The sequence below is a fragment of the Aythya fuligula genome, chromosome 2 (genome assembly GCF_009819795.1).
Source record: "Aythya fuligula isolate bAytFul2 chromosome 2, bAytFul2.pri, whole genome shotgun sequence".
Classification (NCBI taxonomy): Eukaryota; Metazoa; Chordata; class Aves; order Anseriformes; family Anatidae; genus Aythya; species Aythya fuligula.
Genome location: NC_045560.1, coordinates 138433654 through 138459387, shown reverse-complemented (window position 1 = coordinate 138459387; position 25734 = coordinate 138433654). Strand labels below are relative to the sequence as shown.

The 25734-nt window shown below is 36.6% G+C and overlaps 1 protein-coding gene across 9 annotated transcripts in view; it reads left to right on the top strand.

Annotated features, from left to right (window-relative positions):
• Window positions 1-25734, top strand: part of UBR5 (ubiquitin protein ligase E3 component n-recognin 5) — an 80362-nt gene that overhangs the window by 26863 nt on the left and 27765 nt on the right. For 5 of the 9 annotated variants that reach the window (XM_032183391.1, XM_032183387.1, XM_032183385.1 and 2 more), the window contains 16 exons: window positions 2798-2947; window positions 4913-5124; window positions 9159-9275; window positions 9357-9467; window positions 10236-10390; window positions 11777-11894; window positions 12750-12934; window positions 13316-13425; window positions 15018-15130; window positions 18580-18723; window positions 18813-18924; window positions 19131-19285; window positions 20127-20324; window positions 21417-21627; window positions 22272-22316; window positions 25552-25678. In XM_032183391.1, the coding sequence (XP_032039282.1) occupies window positions 2798-2947; window positions 4913-5124; window positions 9159-9275; window positions 9357-9467; window positions 10236-10390; window positions 11777-11894; window positions 12750-12934; window positions 13316-13425; window positions 15018-15130; window positions 18580-18723; window positions 18813-18924; window positions 19131-19285; window positions 20127-20324; window positions 21417-21627; window positions 22272-22316; window positions 25552-25678 (2263 nt within the window). The remainder of the gene's footprint in view (window positions 1-2797; window positions 2948-4912; window positions 5125-9158; window positions 9276-9356; window positions 9468-10235; window positions 10391-11776; window positions 11895-12749; window positions 12935-13315; window positions 13426-15017; window positions 15131-18579; window positions 18724-18812; window positions 18925-19130; window positions 19286-20126; window positions 20325-21416; window positions 21628-22271; window positions 22317-25551; window positions 25679-25734) is intronic. The other 4 variants (XM_032183388.1, XM_032183386.1, XM_032183384.1 and 1 more) reach the window with 3 other exon arrangements.

Here is a 25734-nt window from a genome sequence, read left to right as displayed (position 1 = left end):
GAGCAGAAAAATAAAGTCATAGAAAATGTTTTTTCCCTTTTTTTTTTTCCCCACCTGGATTCTTTAACTGGATGTAGCCTTGCAGTATCTGTGTTTTCACAGAACTAAAAAATTCCAGTGATCTTTGAAGGGGAGTGGATTTGGCTCCTATCCCTACTGGTTTTAGCACCTTTGTTTGCTGGTATAGAGGATGGAAGAAGGGGGATCTCTTACAGAAATATTGGAAGAAAAATAAAATCTGATATGAAGCTGAAAGAAGAGGGTAAGAAAAGGCTTCATTTCCTCACTTGTCTTAATGCACATGTAGCCAAAAATGCATAGTTTCAGTTCTTAGGTCTTATGGTTTGGATACTTACTTTCCTGTTTGGAAATACAGCTAACCTCAAGATATCTAAAATGCTGGAAAGTACGTGTGTGTGTGTGTGTGTTCGATGAGTTAGTGCATATTTTCTTTCAGGATAATTTCTAGTTTAGCTTAGTTTAAAGGACATTGTCCATTTTGAATGAGGCTAGTGATTTTTTTTCCCATGCTGGCCAATTCTGTTCCTAAAAGAGATCAAAATTTTTCCAATTTCTGGCTGAATAATGACCAAAAAATTAGAAAGTTGCTAGACTGCACAGAGGTGGAGCTTACCTGGGAAGAAATGGGAATGGTGGATGTGATCATCAGGATAAATGTTTCAGCTGTGTTTCCAGCTCCTGAACTATGGTAATTAAAAGCTGATATTTAAGGTGAGGTGTTCTGCTGCATTATTGTTGTGGAAAAACAGTGGAAAACTGATAAAATGTGCAACAGGGTAAGGCCACCCTGAGAGATCTTAAGTGTTTTGGTAAGGCAGAGCCTGCTTGCCAAACAAGATTTATTTTTTTTTAAGTAGGTTTTCTGACCTAGTCAAGGTCAAGGATCATGTTCTAAAACACAGCGTGTGGACCATACAGTTCCACACTGTGCTTTTAGAAGCACAGACTATATACTCCAGTGGGTTATTTATTGCAAAAATAACTCACAGGTCTTGCTTTGAAGTCCCCAGAGCTCACTATTTGTAGTGCTGTTCTTAGGTGAAACCCTTTCTTCTGGAGACAGTTGTTGATGGCTGGTTTGTCTTAAATTCCTAAACTCCAGAAAATGTAAGGATGACTGTTGTGATTTGCTGGGATGTGAATGGCTCTCACTTTTAGTGTCAATAAATGGAACTGTTAGGTGAATTACTGCTAGCTGTGAGAGAGGACTTAGTTTCTTTTCAGTTTTGGAATACCCTCTTGTTTGTTTTTTCTTTTTCCCCACTTTGTTCCAGACACTGAGGAAAAAGGCCCATAATAACCAGCCTTTAAGGTTAAGAATGCTTTTATTTAGCTTATCCAAACCTTGATTTCTGGTCACTCTTTTATATTTATTATGAGGTTGAGGCTGAGAACTACATGTGTTGAAGATATTCCTTGTGTGCTTTCTGAGGGAAATTGGGGTATGGCCTTCTGTTAATGTCATGAGTGGTTTAAGCAAAGTGCTTTAAGTGCTTCTGCTTCCCAGAGAAGCTCTCCTGACTTTACCTTGTGTGGCAGCCTGGAAACTTAATTTTGGGAGCCTGATTAAATTTTCAGTCAAATTTGTGTGGACTTTTCAGAACGGGCACAGCTGTCTCCTGAAGCAGCAGCACGTGTGCTGAGGGTGGTGCTGTGTGTGGTAACGTAGCACCTTTGTGGTGCTGTCTGACTGCCCGCTTAACTAGGCCTGAAGATTACTGCTGCTGAAAGGGGTGGTTCTTTTCCCACCTGGCTTCCATATCCTATGAAGAATTATTTCAAGGCAAGCCCTGAAACAGCTGGTTGAGATTTGGATATCCCACCTTGGCCCAAGGAGGGGACTTGTCACAGTGATGAGGGATGGAAATAGGACTGTCCCTTCTGTAGCAAGGAGGTGCCAGTCTGGTTTAGCTGTCTTGTCAGTCAGTGTTTCTGGGCTTTACTAATTTTCAGTAGCCTCTTTTGTGGGTGGATAGTAGCTATAGTTTAGTAACCATAGGAAATGGATAGTTCAGTGATGATCACTACTTCAGAGAAATTCAAGTTTTCTGAAATAGTAGCTTAGGTGGTCACGGTATGAGTTCATCTTTCTGAGTTTAACTGTGTAGTATTAAAAATATATATGTAATTTTTAAAAATGTTGCTTTCTTCCAGATAACCGTTTGTTGTTAATGTAGCTGCCATTTCAAGGTTTGTACTGAGAGCTGCAAGCTGCTAGCTTGGGAGTGAAGTATGGCACTCTGAGAGAAACTCTCTGTGGAGGAACTTGTAACCTTTGCCATCAAAGACGTGGCTTTGTGAAGGCCAGCTTTCACCCTCAGTTCTGTCCTTCCTTAATTCTAGGTTGTAATTCTAGGTCATCTTTGGAGTTCTGTCTGCGTGCATGAGTGTGTGCACATCTGTGCTTATGTATCCATTGGGGTCAGATGTGTATCCACAGGGCTTTGCTCTTCCAAGAGAAAGGCTAAAGTCTGAATTTTTGGGTTACAGAAGAAAATTGTTTTGGGCGAGACTTCTTTGGGAAATGTGGTTAGAAGAGTGACAGAGAGCAGTTCTTGTAGGGAAACTGGTTTTATGCACTAGTCTATACCATGCTTGATTGTACATGTGGGTGCATAGGAGGCACATGAGTTGGAACTGGTGAATCTGAAGAGCAGAAATTCAATTACTAGATAGGATTTCTTTTGTTGTTTTGATATTTATTTAGTTGATGGTCTCTCTAGCTGATGTTTTAAGTAGCTGATTATTCACTTAAGACCCTTGTCTCCTCTTATAGAGGATCTTATGTCTCTTCTGGATGCTGACATACATTCTGCTCACCCAAGTGTCATTATTGATGCTGATGCTATGTTTTCAGAAGATATTAGTTACTTTGGTTATCCATCCTTTCGGCGCTCATCACTTTCCAGGCTAGGCTCATCCAGAGGTAATTTTGCACCTTTTTTCTTTGTAATAAGTAGCTTGCTGTGCAAAAAGCTAGTGATAGTGCACACTGGTGGTTTAGTTTTTGATTTAATGCGAAAGTAGACTGTGATATGTTGTCGAATGTAGAGTAGACAAGTAGATTGTTGGTCATCAAAATTATTAATGAATTGGTGAATGTCAGCAGGTAAGTTCTGTGAGAACCTTGATAGTCACGTATTGTTAAAAATTAATTTGTCAATCATTGATGTTGCAAGATGTAAAATTTTTGCATGCTGAGTTTATTTTAAACTGCAGTGTAAATACCTACTAATACATATAATGGATTACAAATATGTAATTAGGCTCAAAAATCAGTAATGATTGTTGACATGCAGCATTCTTCATCTTTTTTTTTTTTTTCTTGGTTCAGGTTACTCTTAATATGCTGTTCTTCACATTTCCCTAAGTATTACATGATGGAGGTTATATTTACGGAATGAGGAGAAATGTGTTTAAAGATCAAGGAGGGAGAAAGAATTAAATTTGATTTTTTTCAATTTGATTTTTTGAAGCATTTTTATAGCCGATTAGAGAGAATTATTAGCAGTTGATACCAAGACCATGTTGAAGCATTTTTGGTTTTGTTTTGTAAAGCATATTACACGTAAAAGATTTAGAACAGAATGTGCAGCAACTTCCTAGCTTTTTGAAGCTATTTTGCAAATACCTAGTGTATTTCAAAACTGTTAATCCAACCTCTGCTGTGATTTTTTTTTGTTGTTGTTTAGTATAGTTTTGTTGCCTTTCATGAATCTGTTCTAGTATATTAATTGCTGAACATGTAAGTTCCTGTCACAAAGCTACTAGTCGGGGTCAGTGTGGTGATTGCTAGAAGATAAGTACAGTAATTTATGAAGTATATCTGTAAGACAAGCTGTTATGTTTGGCTTATGTAAAAACTTTGCCAATTTTCTAATACAGCAAAAGACCCAAGACTTGGTGTAATTTATTGAAACTGATAGAGTAACGTGGTCATCTCATACATGTAATTCCAGTTGACTTTTGTGAGCATAAGTGAAATACTTAATAGGTTAAATGCATTATGTGCATGTACAAATATTCAGCATCTGACATAACTCCTTCTAAATTCCTCCTTTTTTTTCCTTTCCTAAGGTTATTCTATATAAGACGTTACCACGAATTTTATAATCCTTATTTTCCATGCATAGTTGACTCTTGGAAAGTTAGTTTGATTACCTGATTTAAAAAATTTATCTGCATGAGCGAACTGCAGAGTACTGGCTTTAGACAGTTTGTAGGCCAATTGGAGGGGAAGCATTTTGGTAAGGAACATTTTCCTACAAGGATCCTTTTTAAAAACTTGTCTGACTCTTGAAAAGTTTTCATTTGATCTACTCAAAACAGATGCACTTTAATTTACTAAATCCAGTCCTACAGGATACTGCTTTAAACACAAGGGGTTGGATTATCAAACTTGTGTACAAAAGCTTTTTTAATGCTTGCTTTCTTTAACTTTTTCAAATTACTGTTTTTTTGGAAAGTTATTATGAAACTCTCTAATAAATACTCTTTTTTGGTTTGCATAAATATCTAACAGATGGTATAGACCTAGATTTTTTTTTGTTACTTCATTGATTAAAAACAGTACTACAAAACTCTGTATTTTGTACTGTAAAACATTAAATTTCTATGTTTACTCTATCTGGCCTCTCATGATGCAAATGAAAATGCGGTAGCATTTTTGATGATGCACAAAACTATTTCTTTATTTCTAGCTTATTTTTATATTTAGTAATTCTAAAGTACATGTGCTTGAAAGGGTTAATATTTTGAATGTTGCATGTCAGGACTTTTTTTATTTTTAATCTTTGTGAGTAGATTTAACTGCTGTTAGTTGCATCCTGAAGGGTCTTTACTAGAGAGTGGCTTACTTTTATCCCACTGGTGTGACCCAATTGCATACCAGTTCTCCTTCTTCCCTTAGAGAGAGACTCTGAGCTGTTGCGTGAACGTGAGTCCGTTTTACGTTTGCGTGAACGAAGGTGGCTTGATGGAGCCTCATTTGATAATGAAAGAGGCTCTACAAGTAAGGAAGGGGAACCAAACCTGGACAAGAAGAACACACCTGTTCAAAGCCCTGTTTCTCTAGGAGAAGACTTGCAGTGGTGGCCGGATAAGGTACTGAAATTTTCTGCCTCTTTTATTTGCATGCTGTGCGATAAATCTGTTGTTGTTTTGTTTTTCCAATTAAATACTCTTGTTTCCTTGTTGAATAGCTCCTCTTAGTTTGTGAGAGATAATATAATAAAGCATATTTGTTACCCACTTATGAAAATTGTAACTAAATATTTACAGCCTCATAGTTAAGACATTAATAACAGAAGCATTAATTTCCTTTTCCACATGTTTTGAATACACTGATGTAGTTCATAAAGTTTTTTTTCTTCTTTTAGTACGTAGGTGTTCAAAGAATTTAACAGGCAAAAGGAAACTCATAAAACAGTTTATTCAATTTATTGCTTTATTTTCCTGTCTCTATTTTTTTCCTTTCAGATTCAATATAGATAGAGAGCTTGAAGAGGGAGGTGAATTTAGAAGCTTATTTCTGCTTACAGCAGCTCACTTTTAATCCCTGTCATCTTTATTCTGGCATTCAAACTGAAAAATGTAGATACCTTAAAAAGAATGTTTATCAAGTAGTTCTTCTCCCAACCAGACCTCATGTGTCTAAGGTGTGATTTTATTTTAGCTTTTTAATTGGCCAGTATCTTTGAGCTTCTTTGCCAGCGAAAAATGACAGCTTTTGTTCCGCTTGCGTTGTCATAATGGTTGAATGGTAGGCCATCTAGCTTGGGTAGAGAGATTCCTGGGTTTTTAGCATAAAAAAGTAAATCTAGTCTACATTTAGTCTACATACTAAATCAGTTTATGTCCACTGCTGTGTTTTGGTAGTGTTATTATCATTGTTATTACTGTTTTGTTTTTCGCTACTTCAGATCGTTTTTCCTGTTAAGCCCATTCAACATGTTAGCAGTAATAACTTACGGAATTAGGTGTTAGGTATTTTTGTTTTTCTCCACCCTGATGTGTTTTTTTTTTTGCTTCTTTGTAGACTAAGCAGATTATGCCCTAGGATAATTATTGCGATCTTTTATTGGACATCTTTTATGAAATTAACTTGCTGCGATGTTTAATTGCATGCTTGCTCAGTTCAGATATACTGGCATTCTTCCACAAGACATCTTTGCATATGCACTGCTGTAAACCCTAACTTCCAGTTAAATGGAGGTGTCTTACTAGAAGGAAGGGCCTTTCATCTTTATCTAGAATTAGCTATACTTTTTACTCTGTCCCTCAGTTGAACATTCATAACCAATTGTTCTACGTCTTTCTTGCTATAGCCCCACTTTTAAGTTGTGTTGGGGGTATGTTCCGACAGAAATTCTTCAAGAAAAATCATGAGGGAGATGATTTAGCTGAAGTGCCAGCTCAGATATTTCTTCCAATTTGAGAATTGGAGAGGAGATCTGGAGATGTCAGTGAAAGTTGGAAGTTAAGAATAACTTAGGGGAGAGATTTGAGTACATGAAGAATTTCTACAAAATAACCAGTCTTGTTTGCAAGATTTTTCCTTCATATTTCATTACTTCCACGTTTAGCACATGAAATGTAGTAATCCACGATGAGGATGGGGAACTGCAGTTTAGGGGAGGTAGAGCACCATCCTGAAAGGAATGGACGAAACTTGGAGAGCTGCTGGTGTTCCCAACATTATCGACTTCACCCACATCTGACACTAATGATGTGGAACATTGCAGAGTTTTTTCCACTACATAAGTGAAATCAGCTCCAAGAATTCAACTCAATAAATTACTACTTCTAATAGTGCAAATCTTGTTGGTATTAGTAGTGTGTGCCACTTGCCAGTGAAAACAATGTATTTTACCTGGCAGAGCCAGTCTGTTGTATGACAAGTATGGCTGTTTTCTCCTCCTAGACTGTAGTTAGGTACAAACTGAGCTTTATTTAGCTTGTTTGAAGTACATATATTCTGTTTAGCTATTGACATGCAAAGATTTTTGTCACCGATCTTCAGGCTATGTAATTCCTTTGGTCTGAACTCAGAGTTAAGCACATGAGACTCCAATTACAGAACTAAAGCTGTCATGCCATTTGTGCATCTTTGCACTGTTCGTGTCTTGAGTGATGTTCTAGAGGTGTATGTAGCCATGCTCCTGATTTTTAGGTCACAAGTGCTAATATTTTGATGGGAAAGAAAATTTATGGATGATGGGTCTCTTCTGAGCTGAATTAGTGGTATAAAGCTGTCTATAAAAAGTTTTATAAAACAAATTGACAATATAAAAAGTAACAATGATACTGTCTTGGAGCAAAAATTAATTGGTTTCCATAATTTGAGGAATTAGGACAGATGACTTTGAAAGATTCCTTTATGCTGATGAAATATTTGAATCTCATTATGCTACAGTAGGTTACCTTTTCAGAATATGCAATATTTATGTGATAGCAATTGTTAATCATGACTCAAATTAGCATTTATGCTACTTCTGTGCTATGCTGGGAGATGCCTTCCAGAGCAATAAAGTTCTCCTACAATTTAACGAACTTTAGGTTCTTTTATTGTGGTATGAAAGAATTGCTTGTGGTTTCTTCTTTCTGCTGCATTCTTTCTTTTCTTTCCCAAAGTTGAGCACTTTGATAAGAAACATACTGAATCCTTTGTTATTTCATACCTTCTGAAATCTACGCTCCTATGCATGAAAATTGTGTTTTTTTTTTCCATGTGTAAATCCAGATTAATGAAACAAAATGTTTCCACTAGTAAACTTCTGAAGCTGAAAGAAAAGCCCCTTAATTTAGGGGAAAGGTAAATGTACTGGATGGTGGGCTTTTTTTTTTTTTTTTAACAGTCTGACACAAGTTCAGTTTCCCATCAGATGGCTGAAAGGCTTACATGTGGTATCTTCTGATCCAAGAGAGGCAATTAAATATGCTGATCTGGGAGATAACTATTCCAGATAACATGAGTTATCATGCACCTGTCTTTCAGATCTGAAGCTCTAGAAGACAATTTTATAGCATCTGATTTTACACTAGCTACTTCATCTATTAAAAGCTATATTTTCCCTGAAGTGGAAGGGAATGCTTAGTTTCTACTGGTAAAGAAGTTGAGAAAAAACTGTGGGTGCAATGGCTGAGGGTTGGTAAATGCCTATACAAATGTTTCTCAGTAAGCAGAAGTAAATATTCTGTGAAATTACCAAGTTCACGGGTCTGTAGTCTGAGGTTCCTTTCAGTGCGAGGGGAAACAGGAGCTTGGAAAAGAATGATTATAACTGCTGAGTATTTGATGCAACATTGGTAAGCAACCAAATGTGAGAGAAAAAAGGGCCTGTGAGATCCAGGTAGTGTACAGAATAAAGCAGCTGAGCTAAGTGAAGCGGGATGTTTCTACTACTCACTACAAGATGTGCTAAAATGTTAGAAAGGAGAGGAAAAAAATTGAAAGTAGTCCATAATTAGAAAATAATCTATAATTAGAAGCTTGTCTGGTATGCTAGGTCTTAATGGTGTATTAAAGTGATATCTAGCACACTGATTTTTTTTTTTAATTTGGTTGTGTTTACAGTTGTTTTTTCCCATTTAGTAGTGGAAGAGGGAAATTGTTTAATCGATGAGGTAGAGAATTTGAAAAATTAATGTCTGATTTAGTTGGAAGATATCTTTTATGAGTTTACTTTGGAATGGAGTAATGGAATTATATTGCTTTACTGTTCAAAAAAATAAACATAATTTTATAAACTACTTAAATGTTGGAAGTTGAGATCTTCCCAAGTGTGTGAGCAGTGTGTTGTTCTTAAAATATTGTGGAAGCTTTTAATAACCCATCAGAGTTAATTGCCACGTATATTTTTTGCTCAACTGCAGGAAAATACTATGTAAGTACCCACTTCTTCCTCCCTCACCCTATCAGCAGCAATACTGCATATTTTTGTTTGAGGCAATGCTGAGCTTTAGACCATCTGGAATACATTTTTCTCTACAGGTTCAGCATACGGTGGAACTCTGGAGAAAACAGTTACAAGAATTTTGTTTTTTTTTTTTTTTTTATTTATATCTCTTACATTAAAATCTTGATATGCAGGTTGTATAATTTCACTTTTTTAGACCTCCTATGTCTGTATTTATAGGATGGAACAAAGTTTATTTCTATTGGAGCCCTGTATTCAGAGCTTGTGGCAGTTAGCAGTAAAGGAGAACTCTATCAGTGGAAGTGGAGTGAATCAGAGCCTTACAGAAATGCACAGGTACTGTACATCTTTAAATCCTGCCTTTGGAATGTTTTCTATGCTTTGAATATCTAAAATATTTTTTTATTGTTTCCAAAGAATCCTTCACTACATCATCCACGAGCCATGTTCTTGGGATTAACCAATGAAAAGATAGTGCTCCTCTCTGCAAATAGTATTAGAGCAACTGTTGCTACTGAAAATAACAAGGTATGAGCTGAGTGCCTGTTGCTGAATTTGACAAGCTGTTTTTTCCACTTACTGGCAGTGTGTAGTAGAGAAGTTAATCCTTCAGCTTTAGTAGAAGGTAAAGTTAGTTCAGTAGAAAGTGTTTCACTTGTTCATTCAGCTCTTTTGCAAAAAGAATCCAGCTGATACTTTGTAAAAATGTAAAAAATAAAAACAAAGTCAAAAGCAAGAAAACCAAAAACCCAGTGAAATAACCAAAACCACTTGGATCTGGTAGATTTACGGTTGAAAAAGGCTATCTGAAGCATATCTGTTTTTATCTAGTGATTGGAAATGCTTGGCTTTTTGCTGTTGTAGTTGAAACCAATATGGGTTTTGGAACAGAGATGCTTGTTAATGTAATTAGTGGAAAAAGAGAGGGCATTGAAGCTTTTAGTACTGTAAATTATTTTACCTAAACTTACTTTTATGCCCACTTTAGCGTGAACTTGATAGCGTGAAGTATTGTTGGTAAAGCATATGCATTTGTTTTATTTTATGACGCATACCTGCATTTTTTGTCACATTTTTGTTTGGTACTGGAAATAGAGGGGAAAAAAATCCTGCAAACCTCTTCACTAGGAAAGTAAAAGGTGCTGGTGGGTAACATCCCAAATGGGATCATTGCTACTTTTTTTTTTTTTTTGGTCATTTCAAAACCAGTAAATACTACATTATTGGTGCAAATCTCTCTTCATCTTTTTTTTTTCTCCTTTGTGTTCTTTGTTCCTTTCTTCCCTTTTCCCTTAGGTTGCTACCTGGGTGGATGAAACTTTAAGCTCAGTAGCTTCTAAATTAGAGCACACTGCACAGACATACTCGGAGCTTCAGGGAGAACGGATTGTTTCCTTACATTGTTGTGCTCTTTATACATGTGCCCAACTAGAGAACAACTTGTATTGGTGGTAAGTAAATACTGTGTCTATGTATAAAAATACAGATCCATTGACTGTCTTAATGTCCTTGGTTCTTAAAGTCTTTGCAAAACTGTTTGACTACAGTTCTGGGTTCTGAAACTCTGTGCTTGAGCTTAAATTCAGTTTTTAAAGTGTACATATTCTTTTTCCTTCATGCTTAAAGCTTTTCAACCCAGTTATAAAATCTTTAAGGGAATAAGGTTATTTTTATTAGGAGACATATATAAATGCTTTAGTATTCAGATATATCAGTACTGAACAGTGTAAGAGAATAGCCTTCTTTATGCCTTTCAGGCATCTTTCAGATTATAAATGTGGAACAGGCTTACCCGGATATGAAGTCCACATTCTCCTGTCAGGTTCTTTTAGAAATTGTGGTCTGAATCCTAAGGAACAGATAAATAATATTGGATGCTCCTTCCGGAGCTTGTTGCTGAAATTATCTAACTCATAAACATTGCAAAATATAAAATGTTCAAGTATTCTAACAATGAAAAGATTTATGTTCAATAAATCCCTCAAAAATAACACTGTTGATTTTCTGTTAATCAGATGTAGACAGAAGCTTGTTACTACTGATGTACTTGGTTACAGTTGGCTCTGATACATTAGACAGGACTTTGGTCTTTGCAACATTAGGAATGGATGTTTTTCATCTTTTACTTAGTGTGAAGGAGGTTTCCGAACAAAAGCATCTAAACCTTTAACCCACCGTGGCTAAACCATGAAGTGTTGAAATCGTGTAGCATCAAAATAATAAGCATGCTTAACTGTGTATGTAGGTGTTATTGTCAACTAAAATGAGTGGATCTAGTTACAAAACCACTTGCAGGTTTTTGTTTTTCTCTGGTTTCTTTTTTTTTTTTTTTTTTTGCCTTGTAGCTGCTTAAATCTGCCATAAGAGTCTGAAGTCCATCAGCTGTGCCCCCAGAGAGGAGGAGAAGCTTTTAGAACTTAGAAGTAAAAAAGGCTTATCCTCTTCCCCAGTAACTGTGAATTCTTGAAGCTACAACTAGTCATAGGAAAGGCGTTGTCACGTTCAGAGGGAGCAACCCGCAACTTCAAAGTTGTGACTGGAGCATGCCATCTGAGATAGAGGTCTCAAAACGTTTTGGGCTAAAATGAAAGCCATTCAGCAGTGACATATGTTGTGCGCTTTGTCTTCCTCCTTCTCTAATAGATTTTCTGTTTTAGATGAATTTGGAAAGTGGTGATGAAGAGAAAAATGTCATTTATGCAGTTCTTTGGGAGAAGATGGCACAGAGGCTTGTATATTTAATCGTGACTTCATTAAGCAGAAGGAATAAATTGTTCAAAGCTTTAAACAAAGCATTTCTTTCACAGCCTTTATTAAAAATATGTATTTTTCCACAGGGGTGTAGTTCCTTTCAGCCAAAGGAAGAAAATGCTAGAAAAGGCCAGAGCAAAAAATAAAAAGCCCAAGTCTAGTGCTGGTATCTCCTCCATGCCAAATATAACTGTTGGAACCCAGGCAAGTGTAACAGTCACAGGTGACATTTTTACAGTGTTGTACGATGAGCTTACAGCCTGTTCTTAAAAAAATAAAAATCAGGTTCCATTCCTGTTGTGCACCAAAGTTGTATGGTATTAAAATGGTATATTTTAATTACATGACTGTGATGTGTCCTGTTAATGTTATTTTTTTTTACTAGTATGGTTATTGTTGCAAACATGGAGAAATGAGCTGTACATATACAAAGTGTTTTTCTTCTAATTTACTCACCGATTTTGTATTTTGAGAGAATGAAATTTCAGTAATGTTATGGCTCTCAATAAAGCATGTAGCTTTGTAGATATTTTTTTTTGTAGATATTTTGCACTTAAGTACCTGCAAGATCAGGTCTGGGACTGATGTATGTATGCAGCAGAATAGGCATTCGGTTTGAAGCCTTTGTCAAAAAGTTTAATAGCTGATACAGAAATGTAGGATTCTTTTTGTGGTTAGTGTTAGAATAAGTATGAGAGAAGACAGCTCCATCCCAGGGAACACGTTTCTTTTGGTTCCTGATCCATTTTAATCAACTCTGGGAGGAGTCTTTGTTTTTGGATGAATCCCTCCTTTTGCAGTTGAGCATCTAAATACTGTGTGTTAAACAGTTACACTGCTAAAGCTGTTATTTTCAGCTGTGAATTGCACAATAGCCTCTTAAAAAAAAAAAAAGCTTAATACATCATGCTGACTTTCCTTTTCTCACATGCTTCTGTAAGGTTTCTTTCCTTTTTTTTTTTTTTTTTGCCTATGTACGTTACCAAGAAAATACATGCATACATGGTTTCCCTCAGTATGGCCCACTGTTCTCATAGAAATAAATACTTCTTTCTGTAGGTGTGCTTAAGAAATAACCCCCTCTATCATGCTGGAGCTGTTGCTTTTTCAATCAATGCTGGAATTCCTAAAGTGGGTGTGTTAATGGAATCTGTTTGGAACATGAATGACAGCTGTCGATTTCAGCTTCGGTCACCAGAAAGCTTGAAAAACCTGGAGAAAGCTAGCAAAACGACAGAAGCAAAGTAAGTGAGGATGCGAACACACAAAGAGAACGTGTATTTGATATTCTTTAGAATTGTTGATTGATACGAATTTAAAAGAAGAGAGGTCAGCTTCCAACTAAGGGTGCTTGTTTTCTGTGACATTTTATACATTTTCCTTAACGTTTTAAAACTTAATCCCTGATTAAGAAGCACAGCACCATTCTCAATGTTGGATGCATACCCTTGAAAGTTAGGATGTTAGTTTCATGGTAGGAAGCTACTTAGCTTCAAAAAAATTAAATGAGGAAGTGTTGTTGTTCCTTGAGAAGGTAGAGAAAATGGCTGGTTTCTTGTACGCAGAGACACTTTGTCATGGAAAACCCCACATTCCTTCATTTTAAATAAAACTTTGTATTTTAGACCTGAAAGCAAACAGGAACCAGTGAAAACCGAGATGGGTCCTCCACCATCCCCAGCTTCCACTTGCAGTGATGCATCTTCAATAGCCAGCAGCGCATCAATGCCATATAGTAAGTAATGTGGAGCTCATGGTGATATAAAACGTTTGTCCAGATAAGTTCTTGTAAAAGGCAGGCCTAGAAAGATACTGTATTAATTTCAGAATCTGATAAAAAGTAAAAATCTCTTTCAGTCTTCTGGTGTGAGCCACAACATACATAAAAAGCTTTTATAATAGAATTTAGATAGTCAAATTTAAATGTGGTAGTATAAGCAGTGACTACTTGATGCAGGGTGTACCTAAGCAAATATAACAGCTCTCAGAATCAAAGGCGTCTTTCAGGAGGTGATCAACAGGAAGTCTGAAGATAGTTTCTTGTATGTTTAATTGGAACGTGATAATTTGTTTACATCCCAAAAGTTGAACTTGTTTTTGGAAAAAAGCTTTTAAGGTTGAGGTGTTCTTACACAACTTGCCTTGCAGGTGAACTTCACTGCTTAGAGCAGTAGTTGGTCTTATAAAAAATGGTTGGTATTATAAAAAAATGTCTAAAACCAGTCATTACTTACTGATATATAAAACAGGTGGGAAATTTTATTGCATTAAGTTCTATTTTTTTTAAATACAACAAAACTTTTGAAGTACAACCGAAAAGGCTGTATTAGAATTTGTCACTGACCTCTTGTGCATCTGTTTTTTTTCCATTTAAACTTGCATATTATTAAAGGCTTAATTGCAACACCATCATTTGAAGGAATCTTTTCCATTCTTCTACCTGTTCACACTTGTTCTAAGTGTTCGCTTAAAGAATTGAGTTGCCTCATTCAGTGACCAAGAATCTTGTGTTGTATACCCAGCTGTGCAGTACTGGCTCACAGAACTAGTAGAGGCGCATGCTACTGATGCCTTCTGTTTTGCAGTTCTTTCACCTGTAATTATTCATTCACTGACTATAACTCTGCGTGGGATTCTGAACTAGAGTTTGAAGTTAAGCCCATTGTTAGAAGTTCTCTGCTTCTTCCTTTAATTACGTTGATGGTATTAATTATACTATAGAAACTTCAGGAGATAAAGATTCTTATCAGTGTTAATTTAGATACGTTAGGTATTTAAATTTGTTCCGCAGTGTGTTTGAGTTTACTATGGTTAATGTTCAGATCATGTCTTTGCAGAAAATCTTATGGCCTAAATAGCTATTTTATGCCTAATTTGCTGCTACACTAGATGTTTACTGAAAATCCATAGGTTAGTGGGCAAGCAGACTTCTTGCATGGATGATAGGAAACGCTGTATCAGGGCTGAATGAAGGGTCTTACAAGTTGGTTGTTACCTACAGCATAAATACCTGAGCCCTGCTAAGACAATTTCTTGTAATTAGTTTTCATTAAATGTCTTTAAAAATATTTTTCTTTATCTAATATCTTTTATTAGCACTAACCTTTTTTTGGGGAAAAGTAGTGGCAGAGTGTTCTGTTAGGTAGTTCTGATCATTGTAAGTCCATTTTCACATTAATCTCTAGTATTAATTTCTATACTTGAACATTGACACTCTTTTTTAGCAGGGGTGAGGGTAGGAATACTTCGTGGGTTCTAAACGATGCATTTTGATACTGATTAAATATTTCAAGTCTTTTTTAATTAATTTCTTTTCTTTTGTCTCAGAGCGACGACGATCTACTCCTGCCCCAAAAGAGGAGGAGAAAGTGAATGAAGAGCAGTGGTCTTTGAGGGAGGTTGTGTTTGTAGAAGATGTTAAAAATGTTCCTGTTGGCAAGGTTTGTCTAAAATCCACTCTCCTACCATCTTTTTAAAATTATTTTAGATGAGCTAACTGTTAAAGTGCTTTGCACTATTATATATGGTATACTGATAGTTTTGGGGATGCACGAGAGTTTGTGACTAGCTGTATTCTAGTCAGAATGCTGCAGCTGCGTGACTTCTGTTACATTGTTGTTTATGCATAGCACAATAATACTAGTAGACTGTTGTGAGGAAAACATGCTACATCGTAAAAATCAAGTCTCTCAAATTGAACTAAAATATTAAGAAACAGATGGGATTTAATCTGAAAGATTATTTCTGGTGAATGGAACAGTAACTGCTGCACTTCAGTGAGATAGTGAAGAATTGCATGTGTTGTGACTGACTTTTATGTGCACATCAGCTTCATGTTTGGGTGACACTGTTCTGGCAATCAAAGAACAGGAATGTTTTGATTAGAAATAACGTGCTTCATTAACATAACTGTAAAATTATTTGATCTAGCAAATCTGTTAGGTCCCTGGATTTTTTCATTTTCTCACTAGTAAACCCTTCAGTACAAGTAAGCAGTAAAGTTTTTGGTTTCTGCTTCAGCATTGTGTGATGTTAAGAGGTACTAGGTTATCTAGACACTTCTTTGCTGTGCTTATCAAAAATAAGGACAATGGGAAGGCCCAGAGATGTTTTACAGGAAATTAAAACATTGGGTTGCTTTCTACTTGATTCATAGAGGATATTTTAAAAAGAAATAAATACATAATTCCAGCAGAGGAAGTAACAGTTAGATTTGTCATGTTCACTATACTTGTTCTAGAGTGGAAGGCTTGCCTTGAGCAGTGTATTTGAAGGCCCACAATGAACTCTTATTTTCATGTTTAGATCATTTCTGCAAAGGGGAGTATGGAGCAACTTAATCCATTAAAACTGTTCTATTTTTGTAAATGAGGCTTTGAGATCTAGTTGAAATCATTTGAATCTATTGTTTGCCTGTTATACCAGCTGTGGGAAAGCTGTTTAGTTCTGTAAACAGCTGTAGGGTGTCTGTCTTTGTGAGCTGCATCAAGGGGAGGTACTGTAATAAACAACAGAAGAGTTTGAATTTTAATATTTTCATATTATTGTTAAAATGCTAAAACCAGTAAGTGGGTTTTCTTCTGAATATAATTACCGGTTTTGTCTACTCTGTAACAGTTGTTTATGACAAAGGTGCTTTTTTCTTCTGGTGATGTATATAATCATTCACTCTTCCACTGTTACAGTTCTGTAACACCTAATCTTTGAAGGTTAGATAGAATCCAGCAGACAAAATCACAAACAATTTTGCCCAGTGGTGTCTAGGTTAAGGACAGAGCACGGTACATTCCCTGATACGTGTTCTGCATGTAATCTGGATCAGTTGTGCAACTGTATGAAAAAGACTGGAGGCACCTGAGACTGCAGAAGGGATACTCTTTGCAGTGTTATCCTGCAGGCTCCCAGAATAGCTAGTGTTGTTCAGTGTGAAACAGCAATGTTAGCAATTCAGCTTGTTTTGAGTTGAATTCAACAGAAAGGTAGTTTGACTTCTGAACAAGAACACACAAATGATTCCTGAATACATACTGAAGCTAAAGACTGCAAAAATGTAGTCAAATGGGTTTGGAGTCTCTTAACTTCCTGGGTTAAGAAGTACTGCCCTTTTAGAGTCCCAAATATACCTTCATCACAGCATTTTGGTTGCTGAATGACTTTTTAGAAAGTCAAATCCTTGCTATATTGCTATGGATGGTCTCAGTTCACAAAGCTTTTTGTAGCAGCTCTCAGTCATATAAAAACAAACGTTCTACATGTCAGACTAGAAGTTGTGGTTGAACCATTGTTTTTGGGGCGGTTCTGTGTGAAGCCAGGAGTTGGGACATGATGATCCTTGTTGGGTGCCTTCCAACCTGAGATATTCTGTGATTCTCTGGTCTTTGTCTTGCAAGTTTCTATATAAATCTGTCTTTTTGTGTTCTAGGTCAGAGTTAATGTTTACAAACCTTTTGACAGGGTCTGAATTTTCAAAGTTTCTGGTAGTATTCATAGTCTTCATTGGTGCTTTGCTGTTAGAAGCAGGAATTCTGCTACTAAAGTAAAATTACAGTATATGGGTATTCAGTGCTCTGGCACTTTGCAAAGCTCTTTATTGCAGAAATGTGCCAATACCTTCATATTTGTCAGTGCATCCTTTTCTCTAGTGCCCTTGCTAGCCTTACACGTCACTAGAGAAACTGGGAGAAAACAAATGTGCGGATTTTTATTGGCTAAAATATCTTGAAAGCGTGAAAGATGCTTTTTATCATCAGTCCCCTGTGAGGTAGAAAGTTTCTAACAGCTAGGTCTTTGTTGCTTTGTAGGGACTTTCTGCGTAGGAAGTATTGAGAAATTGGGGCCTAATAAGACTGCTGGCTTTTATCTAGTTTAATCAAGACTGAGAGCATAATGAAGTCTTACTACTTATCAAAATTAAAATGTTTTTCTTCCCCTTGTCCTCTTCCATTAGCTTTGTTTTCCTTTCGAGAAAATTATGGACTCAACTAGGAAACTCAAAGGGCCTTGATGTTTGGTGATAGCGTAAGATGCCTGTATATCAAGGAAAGCTATTTGGAAGGTTCTGATTAGAATGCATTGCAGCAACTCCTTAGAGAGGCTTACAATCTCAGAAATAACTGCAAGTGCAGGGCTGAAAAACTTCGTTTCCTTGGGGGGCAGAGAAAGGCACATACATGAAGTGTGTCTGGATGGACTTCTCTGTGTCCTTTAGTCTTAACTGACTGAGTAGATAACTTTCAGTGAGTATAAGGAATAGATAATAGATCTATAAAACACTTATATTTCACTATGCACAGTCATCTTGAGGAACGAGCATTAAGATTTCCAAACAAAGACTTCAAAAGTTCTTAAATGTGGCAAAATAAAAAGCAATTCCCTATTTCCTGTATTACAAGAGCTAATAGGCACTTAATAAAGTCAGTGTAGATTTTTTTTTAGTTCAGTTGTTAGCTAATATTTGGAATTATTGCCACAAGAATAGTGTTTATTTCAAAAAAATGACAGGACAAATCAGTAGGAGAAGGGTCTATCCATGCTTTAAAAACCTAAAGCTGTCTTGCTGTTGCCAGTAGGTAGAAGGATATGTTAGGGAAATAGCAGTAGGAGTGTCTCCGGTCAGTTATGTTGTATCTGTTGCAGGTAAGATGCTGAAGTGAAGTGATTTCTGATCTGGTGCAGGATGCCGGTGGAGTCATTCGGAAATGCAAATTTTTAAGTGTTAGTAACTGTAGTTAAACAACAAAGCTAAAGACCAGGATATGTAGGATTTTAACACTGATTGTCAACCTTTTTTTTCTTTTCCCGACAAAGCTCTGTTTCATTTTAAAGCAAGTTAGCTTCAACAGTGTCTATCCAAAGTTTTTATTAAAACTGTAATGTTTTCTGCTTGTAGGTGCTAAAAGTGGATGGTGCTTATGTTGCTGTGAAATTTCCAGGCACTTCCAGTAATGCAAACTGTCAGAGCAGTTCTAATTCAGATCCTGATCCTTCCTCTCTTCTCCAAGATTGTAGGCTGCTCAGAATAGATGAACTGCAGGTACGGCTTTGTGAAACACTGAGAAAAGTGTTGCGAAATGTCAGTACTGTGTGCTTTATTGTATCTTAAAATTTTATGACTGTTTTTAGGTTGTAAAAACTGGTGGAACTCCAAAAGTTCCTGACTGTTTTCAGAGGACACCTAAAAAGCTGTGTATTCCTGAAAAAACAGAAATTCTAGCAGTAAATGTAGATTCAAAAGGTAAGTGGAACTTAACCCATAAAGATATTCCGTTATATCCTTTACTCCCTGTCTCTCTTCCTCATGGAAAACTGACTTTCAAACTAATGCAAATAGTTAAATAAACAATGTTGATCTTAGCAAGTCCCTAAAAGCATAGAAGTTTGGCATTTTTACCAATTGCCATTAGTCCAAGGCATTAACGTTTTATTCATATATCTTTGAAGGAGTTCATGCTGTTCTGAAAACTGGGAACTGGGTTCGCTACTGCATATTCGACCTTGCTACAGGAAAGGCTGAACAGGAAAACAATTTCCCTACTAGCAGCATTGCATTCCTGGGTCAGAATGAGAGAAGTGTTGCTATTTTTACAGCTGGACAGGTTTGTGGCCTTGCATCTCGATCATTTATCCTCACTGTTTTTCACTTTTATCAGCTTTAAATGGAATGATACTACCATTAATATTTTGGAGGGGTGGGTGGAAGAGCAGTCTAACTCACTGAAGCACTATTAATAATCTCATTCAAATTCTACCTTGAATCAAAAGTAAAAAGGGGGAAAAACCAACTTGATGGAGTAGTTCCTGTGTTCGTGTAAACTGGCTAGCTAGCTGTGTTTTAGAAGTGAGACAGATGAAAATCCACTCTTGAGAACAAATGAAAGAGTTAGCAAAAAAAAAAAAAAGTTTGGTAACAAAATGGATATATTAAGGCTTTGTGCAACTCCCCTTTATTATCCATTCTTAAATATCCTATTTTATCTGATTGTACAGTTGATTACACTGTGCAGGCATCCATGAGGAAGACCTAGGAAAAAAAAATACCAAAGTCATTTCAGCGACTTTCATAAACAAAATATACTTTTTTGGGGATAGTTGAAGGATATATTTGTGGCAGAGAAATGGAATTTGTTTGTTGGATTTCAATATATTCACCTTTCTTTGGAGTATTTAAGTAATCTAAAAGTGTAAGTAATGTATGTTTCATTATGAATGTTTGTCATGAAGATGTATTTAAAAGTATTTGCTATCTCAAGCACATTTCAGGCATTTGAGAAAGGGAATCTGTTGTCTTATGTTGACACACTTGTAATTATTAGTGGTGGAAATGAGAATTTGGGGTAAACTCTCATTGTTGGGAGTTAAGCAGAAATGGACCTTTTGGGAATGGAAATGTTTATAAGTTGTGGAGATTTAATTTTAAAATATTTTCCCCCAACACAGGAATCTCCCATTATTCTTAGAGATGGAAATGGTACTATCTACCCAATGGCTAAAGACTGCATGGGTGGGATACGAGACCCTGACTGGCTTGACCTTCCACCTATCAGTAGTCTTGGAATGGGTGTTCATTCCCTAACAAATCTTCCTGCTAACTCGACCATCAAAAAGAAAGCTGCCATTATTATTATGGCTGTTGAGGTAATAGTTTCTATTTTATATATATATATATTTTAATTTGTTTTTATAAAATTATGCTTGAAGGGGCTTAGTGTTTAGATAGCAGCTTGTATTTTTTTGCTGTGGAAACTAATTTCAGCAGAAGATTTGCATAGAATTATCAAAGCAAAACCAAATTGATGTAGTAAAGTGGAAGACCCATTGGTGGTACATGACTTCTGTAGCAGGTTTTAATCAATGCAGTTTTTAAGCATAGCTTCTAAAGCTCTTGTCTTCATGTCTGTACTATCAATTTGAAACTTTTTTTTTTTATGAGTGCAGAGCTTTTCTGAGGGATCCAATTACTTTATTTTTCTTGTGAACACAGTATGCTTTTAACATTTTTGTACCTTATATTTGGACCACAAATTAGAAACCTTTGAGAATCAAGCAAAGATTTTTTTCACTTGAATTGCATGTAGAGACCTGTACTCATCTGTGGTGCTGTATGAGTAGTTTTGCTGTGAATTTATCTATCATGCTTGTATATAAACCAATAATTGATTTGGTGATTTTTAGTTGGATCTGCTGTGTGCTATGCTGCCACCAGGAGGTATTGTGTACCTGTTAGATTGATTTCACAATGGAGCACTTAACCACTGTGGAAAAGCAAATTACATATGTAGTGAGCCTCCCAGACCTTCAGCAGCTTCTTGTCATTCACTTCTCCTCATGTTTATCACTTCGTTAAAACAAAATATATAAGAGCTAGTTAATGTAGACCCCTTATTTTTTCAGTCATACCACTTTTCCCAAGTTAGATGAAATTAAAAGTAATTTATCTTAAGAACCCAGCTGTGAAGCCAAAGGCATACTTTGGGGAGTTTGATAGCTTCTGCTGCTTAAGCCTGTCTTTTCTTTTCTTGTGCCTGACTGCATGCTGTTCTGAGTTTTTAGTAGTGCTGTAATTGAGATAATACATATTCTCAGCAGTTCCTGCACTGACTTTCAAGAACATCCTAGGTTTAGATCATTCTATGGATTTCAAACATGGAAAACTGGAAGTGCCTGCCAAATCTGTATGTCTACAGTTTTTGTACTTTGATTTAACTTACTTTATTCTTTTGAGTGCAGAAGCAAACTCTAATGCAGCACATTCTGCGGTGTGACTATGAGGCTTGCCGACAATACCTGATGAATCTTGAACAAGCAGTTGTTTTGGATCAGAATCCACAAGTGCTGCAGACGTTCCTTGGCCATAGATGTGATGGAAACCGCAATATTCTGCACGCTTGTGTGTCTGTGTGCTTTCCAACCAGCAACAAAGAAACAAAAGAGGAAGAGGGTGAGCTCAACAGTGTCGTGAAAATAATTGCACAGTAAACTTTTATGCGTTTTCCAGAGCACTTGAAACAAAGCCTGCATTCTTCAGATATGAGTATCTTAAAATTTTGCACCTAAATTGTGTCCTAACCTGTCAAAGATGCTGAGGCAACACTTCTATTACTCTCATAAAGGTTTATAAGTATGCGGTAGCGGGGAGTACTGAAGTGCTTGTATTGATTGCAAAAGACAAACTTTTTGCATCCCCATATTCATTTTAAATGAAGACAAGTATTTTTCCCTTTTATATCACTAGTATCCCCATTATATCAGTAGTAAACATAATGAGAAACAATACTTGATATTTTTCAAGTGTTGTAGTGAACATTAACGACTCCAATTTTACTTGCAGTTGACATGTATTAAGAAATGTAAAAAAAAAAAAAAAAAAAGGCTTTTTGTTAATGTTAGTCACTGACACCATATAAAAATGTCTATTAAATCCCATTATGTAAAAAGTATGTTAACAGAACAACAAGGTTGCTAAGTCAAGCACTCAAAAAAAAAAAAATTAGGAGATCCAGAATTAAGTTTACCCAGGTGCTGTACGTGGGTATGCATTGTGAAATGGTCTTTAATTACACCCTCATACTATTTTTTCCACAGGACTACCTCATTCAGTGCACAAGATGGACGGTGCTCACCGAATGGGTAGCTATTCAATATTTCTTTTTATCCTCATCATTCAGTGTGTGGCCCCATTCCTTACTTACGCACACCATACAAACCCTGCACTGAATAATGAATGAACTTTCTTGTGAGATTTTTGTATGGTGCTGTCATTGAATTTTAGTCATTTATAAACCTTATTTGTTCTTCACATCCCTATTTATAACGTGAAGCTAATGGTACAGATTCCTCATCTCTTGAAGGTGGTTTAGCTTGAAGTTTTTCTGCATTCAAAGCTGTTGACTTATTTTGAGGGTTCTGTTTGAGAAGTCTAGGGCCTAGTCCCATTTTTTTGAGTAGGTGTTATTTCATAACACTTCATTCCAGAGCTGGATTTAACAGTGATCTTAGTTGTTCTGTGGATGTTATTTATCTCTGTGAATCAGGCACCTTTTCTGTGTCCAAAAATGAGTAAAAAATGTATCACTATCATCTATAAAAACTTGTTTAACAAAGTTCTCTGTGTTGGTAGATGTGACTGAAATAGGATCCAGTTCTCCATAGCGATGTCCAGTGGTGTTAAACACGAGACAGACCTTTCCCTTCTCCTTTCCAAGCTGTTACTGCCTTACTGCTTGCACCTTTCCAGTTTAGCAGCAAACAAGGCACAAACAGTTTGCTCATTGTACAACCCTTCATCTATGGTGTGTCGTCCATCCTGTGCACTGATTGAGGCAGGGGTCTTGTTGAGGAAAAACAAAACAAACAAAACAAACCCCACCACCACCAAAAAACTATCTGTGTAACTGAAGACTTTTACTATAAGCACACAAGGAAGATGAAATAAGGATGCATGGGCAAACTTAATCTGACTTTTCCTAATTTGAGTGCTTGTCTTTGCAACCTTGACATTCTTTCAGTAACTTCATTTGGATGTAATTTAACTTTCTGAAATCTGAAAAGAGTGTGAACCTGATGGACTTTAACACCCCTCTGCCTCTCTCTTTCTCTTCACAAGTGTTGTTTTAAAAAAGGGATTCATGTCTTCATATTCAGATCACATTCACCTTCCACTGTACCTGCTAGAGTTTGATACTAGGACAATTTATTTTCTGTGTATCATCTGGAGGGCAGTGCTGACTAATGTTACTGTAAGTTACACAGCCATTTGCTGAACTGTAGAAGAAGATTGATTTAGGACTAAAGGCTTCAATTCCAGGCTCCAGGTGTGGTGTTCCTTGAGTTGCAGAAAATACTGCTCCTTCCCAGCTAGCGCCTGCCTGAGATATTCTTCCTTAACTGCCAGAAGGGGAATAGAAAAGGCAGTGATGAGCTTTTTTGTTCTCAGATCCTGTGCCTAGTTTCCCCATAGTTTCTGTAGTGTAAGATAAAGGAATTTCAGAAAGAGTGGACCTAGACCAGTAAGGCTGGGGGCAGGCTGCTCTGTTTTTTATCTCCTCAGTCTAGCCAGTGGAATGGATCTTACAACCAAAGAAGGTAGAATTGTTAAAGTAATCTGAAATTTAGTATAATAAATATTTAATGAAAACCTATAAACAGGTGAGTTTTTCTAGAAAACTATGGCAGATTTCATAAAACATCAAAGCATCTAATTACCCATAGAGGCAGGGCATTTGCAGTTGATGGATTTCCAAAAATCTTTAAGTGGAACAGCTAAAATTCAGTTAGTTTACTGCAGGACCATGGATAGGTGAAATCTCTCTGTTGAAGAGAATTTGCATTGCTTGAGGGATCACGCTTGAGAGCTGCTGTGTGATAAGGCCACAAGTACTGTGTGATGGGTCATGAACTAAGAAGTGGTTTCCAGAACTACTGTGTCTTGTAAAGGAGTACTGCACAAATGGCAGTTCACTAAAAACTACAGGTCAACGAGTACAGAACTGGGGGCACAAGGGTTAGGAGTGTGTCAAGCACTCAGTAGCTGTGCTGTGAATAGTTAATGACTCTTCTCTGTAAGAAACCTGCACGTACTTGAGAACAAGCAAACCCACGAAAAAAAAAACTCATCACTACCAGCAGTAGCAGATCTGAAGAATAAAGGTACTATGAAAGCTGACAAACACTCACAAATTACCTTATTCTATCAATTCAAAATGTAGAGTATTAGTGGGTAATGGTCTTGTGAAAAAGAATTGGGATTATCTGGGTCTTAATACTGTCCGTGGGGAACAGAAGTGTGAAGGATGGTGAAGGTCAGTTTGAAAAGCCTTTAATTGGGAAGTGAGCAGTAGCTGTAGCAACTTTGAAACGTGTCCTGAAAGAACAGTCATACTCACTTTGAAGAAAAAAATACTTAGGAATGAAACTTTTCCTTCTATTTTTTTTTTTTAACAAAAAACTGTTGTTCAGTCTGAATTGAAAATAGCTCTTCTCCTGGCCTGCGTCACGCCGAATGTAGCTTCTCTTTCAATTCTTTCGGTATCTATTGCTAGAGTGATCCATAACTTGCTGTACAGTGGCTGTTATCTTTGCCAGTAGCCTGAAGAAGCAGTGGGTGTTATTGTATGCAAGCCTTGCACAGTTGACTTCTACTGCTCTGTATTTATTTTGCAGATAAATCTAAATTAGGCCTTTGGTTCAAGTGGCTGCTTCAAGTTGTGCTCGGTACAACTAGGCAATTTTTTGTGTTCTGCCCAGCACTTGGCACAGCTCAGTCCTGCTTATGACTAGGACTTTTATGTGCTGTGGTACTTAAGCTTTTAGATGGGAGAAGCAATGCTTATTTAGAACTTAAACCGATTGTGCTACCATATTACACTCTTACCACAATTTTCCTAAGCATGCTCATAAGTAGAGCATGTATCTTACAGACCCACAACTCTGCATTGTTCTTCACAGCTGTAAATTGTGAAGTGTGTGGTGTTTTTGTTTTGTTCTGTTCTGGCTTTTATTTGATTGTCATTACTTTTGAAGCCTTTACTCAGCAAGTGTCTAGAGTCAGCTGTGTGGTAGAGCCTTGTCTCTTCATGACACTGAAAACTTGTTCTGGAACGTGGCGTGCCTTAAGTTTCCTTCCTTTGCTTTCTTCCCTTTTAGACACCAAACCCAGTCAAAATTATGGTTAATACTTGTTCAAAATAAAAGATAATAATGAAAAATCCTACTCGAGACTACTGTTGCCCTCTAAATCTTAAATCAATAAATGCAGGGAATATTTTATAATTAGTGGCATTTCATGCCTTGTGTTCCTTCCTTATAATTTTCCCAAGTGAAATTTTGACACTAACTTTCTTCTGATTTTTATTTTTTTTTTCAGAAGCAGAGCGCTCTGAAAGGAACACATTTGCTGAAAGGCTCTCTGCTGTGGAAGCTATTGCAAATGCAATCTCAGTTGTGTCAAGTAACGGCCCGGGAAGTCGGGCAGGATCATCAAGCAGCAGAAGGTAATGTTTTCTTGTTTTCTGTATGTTAATTTTGGTATTAGTTACCAATCTCTTTT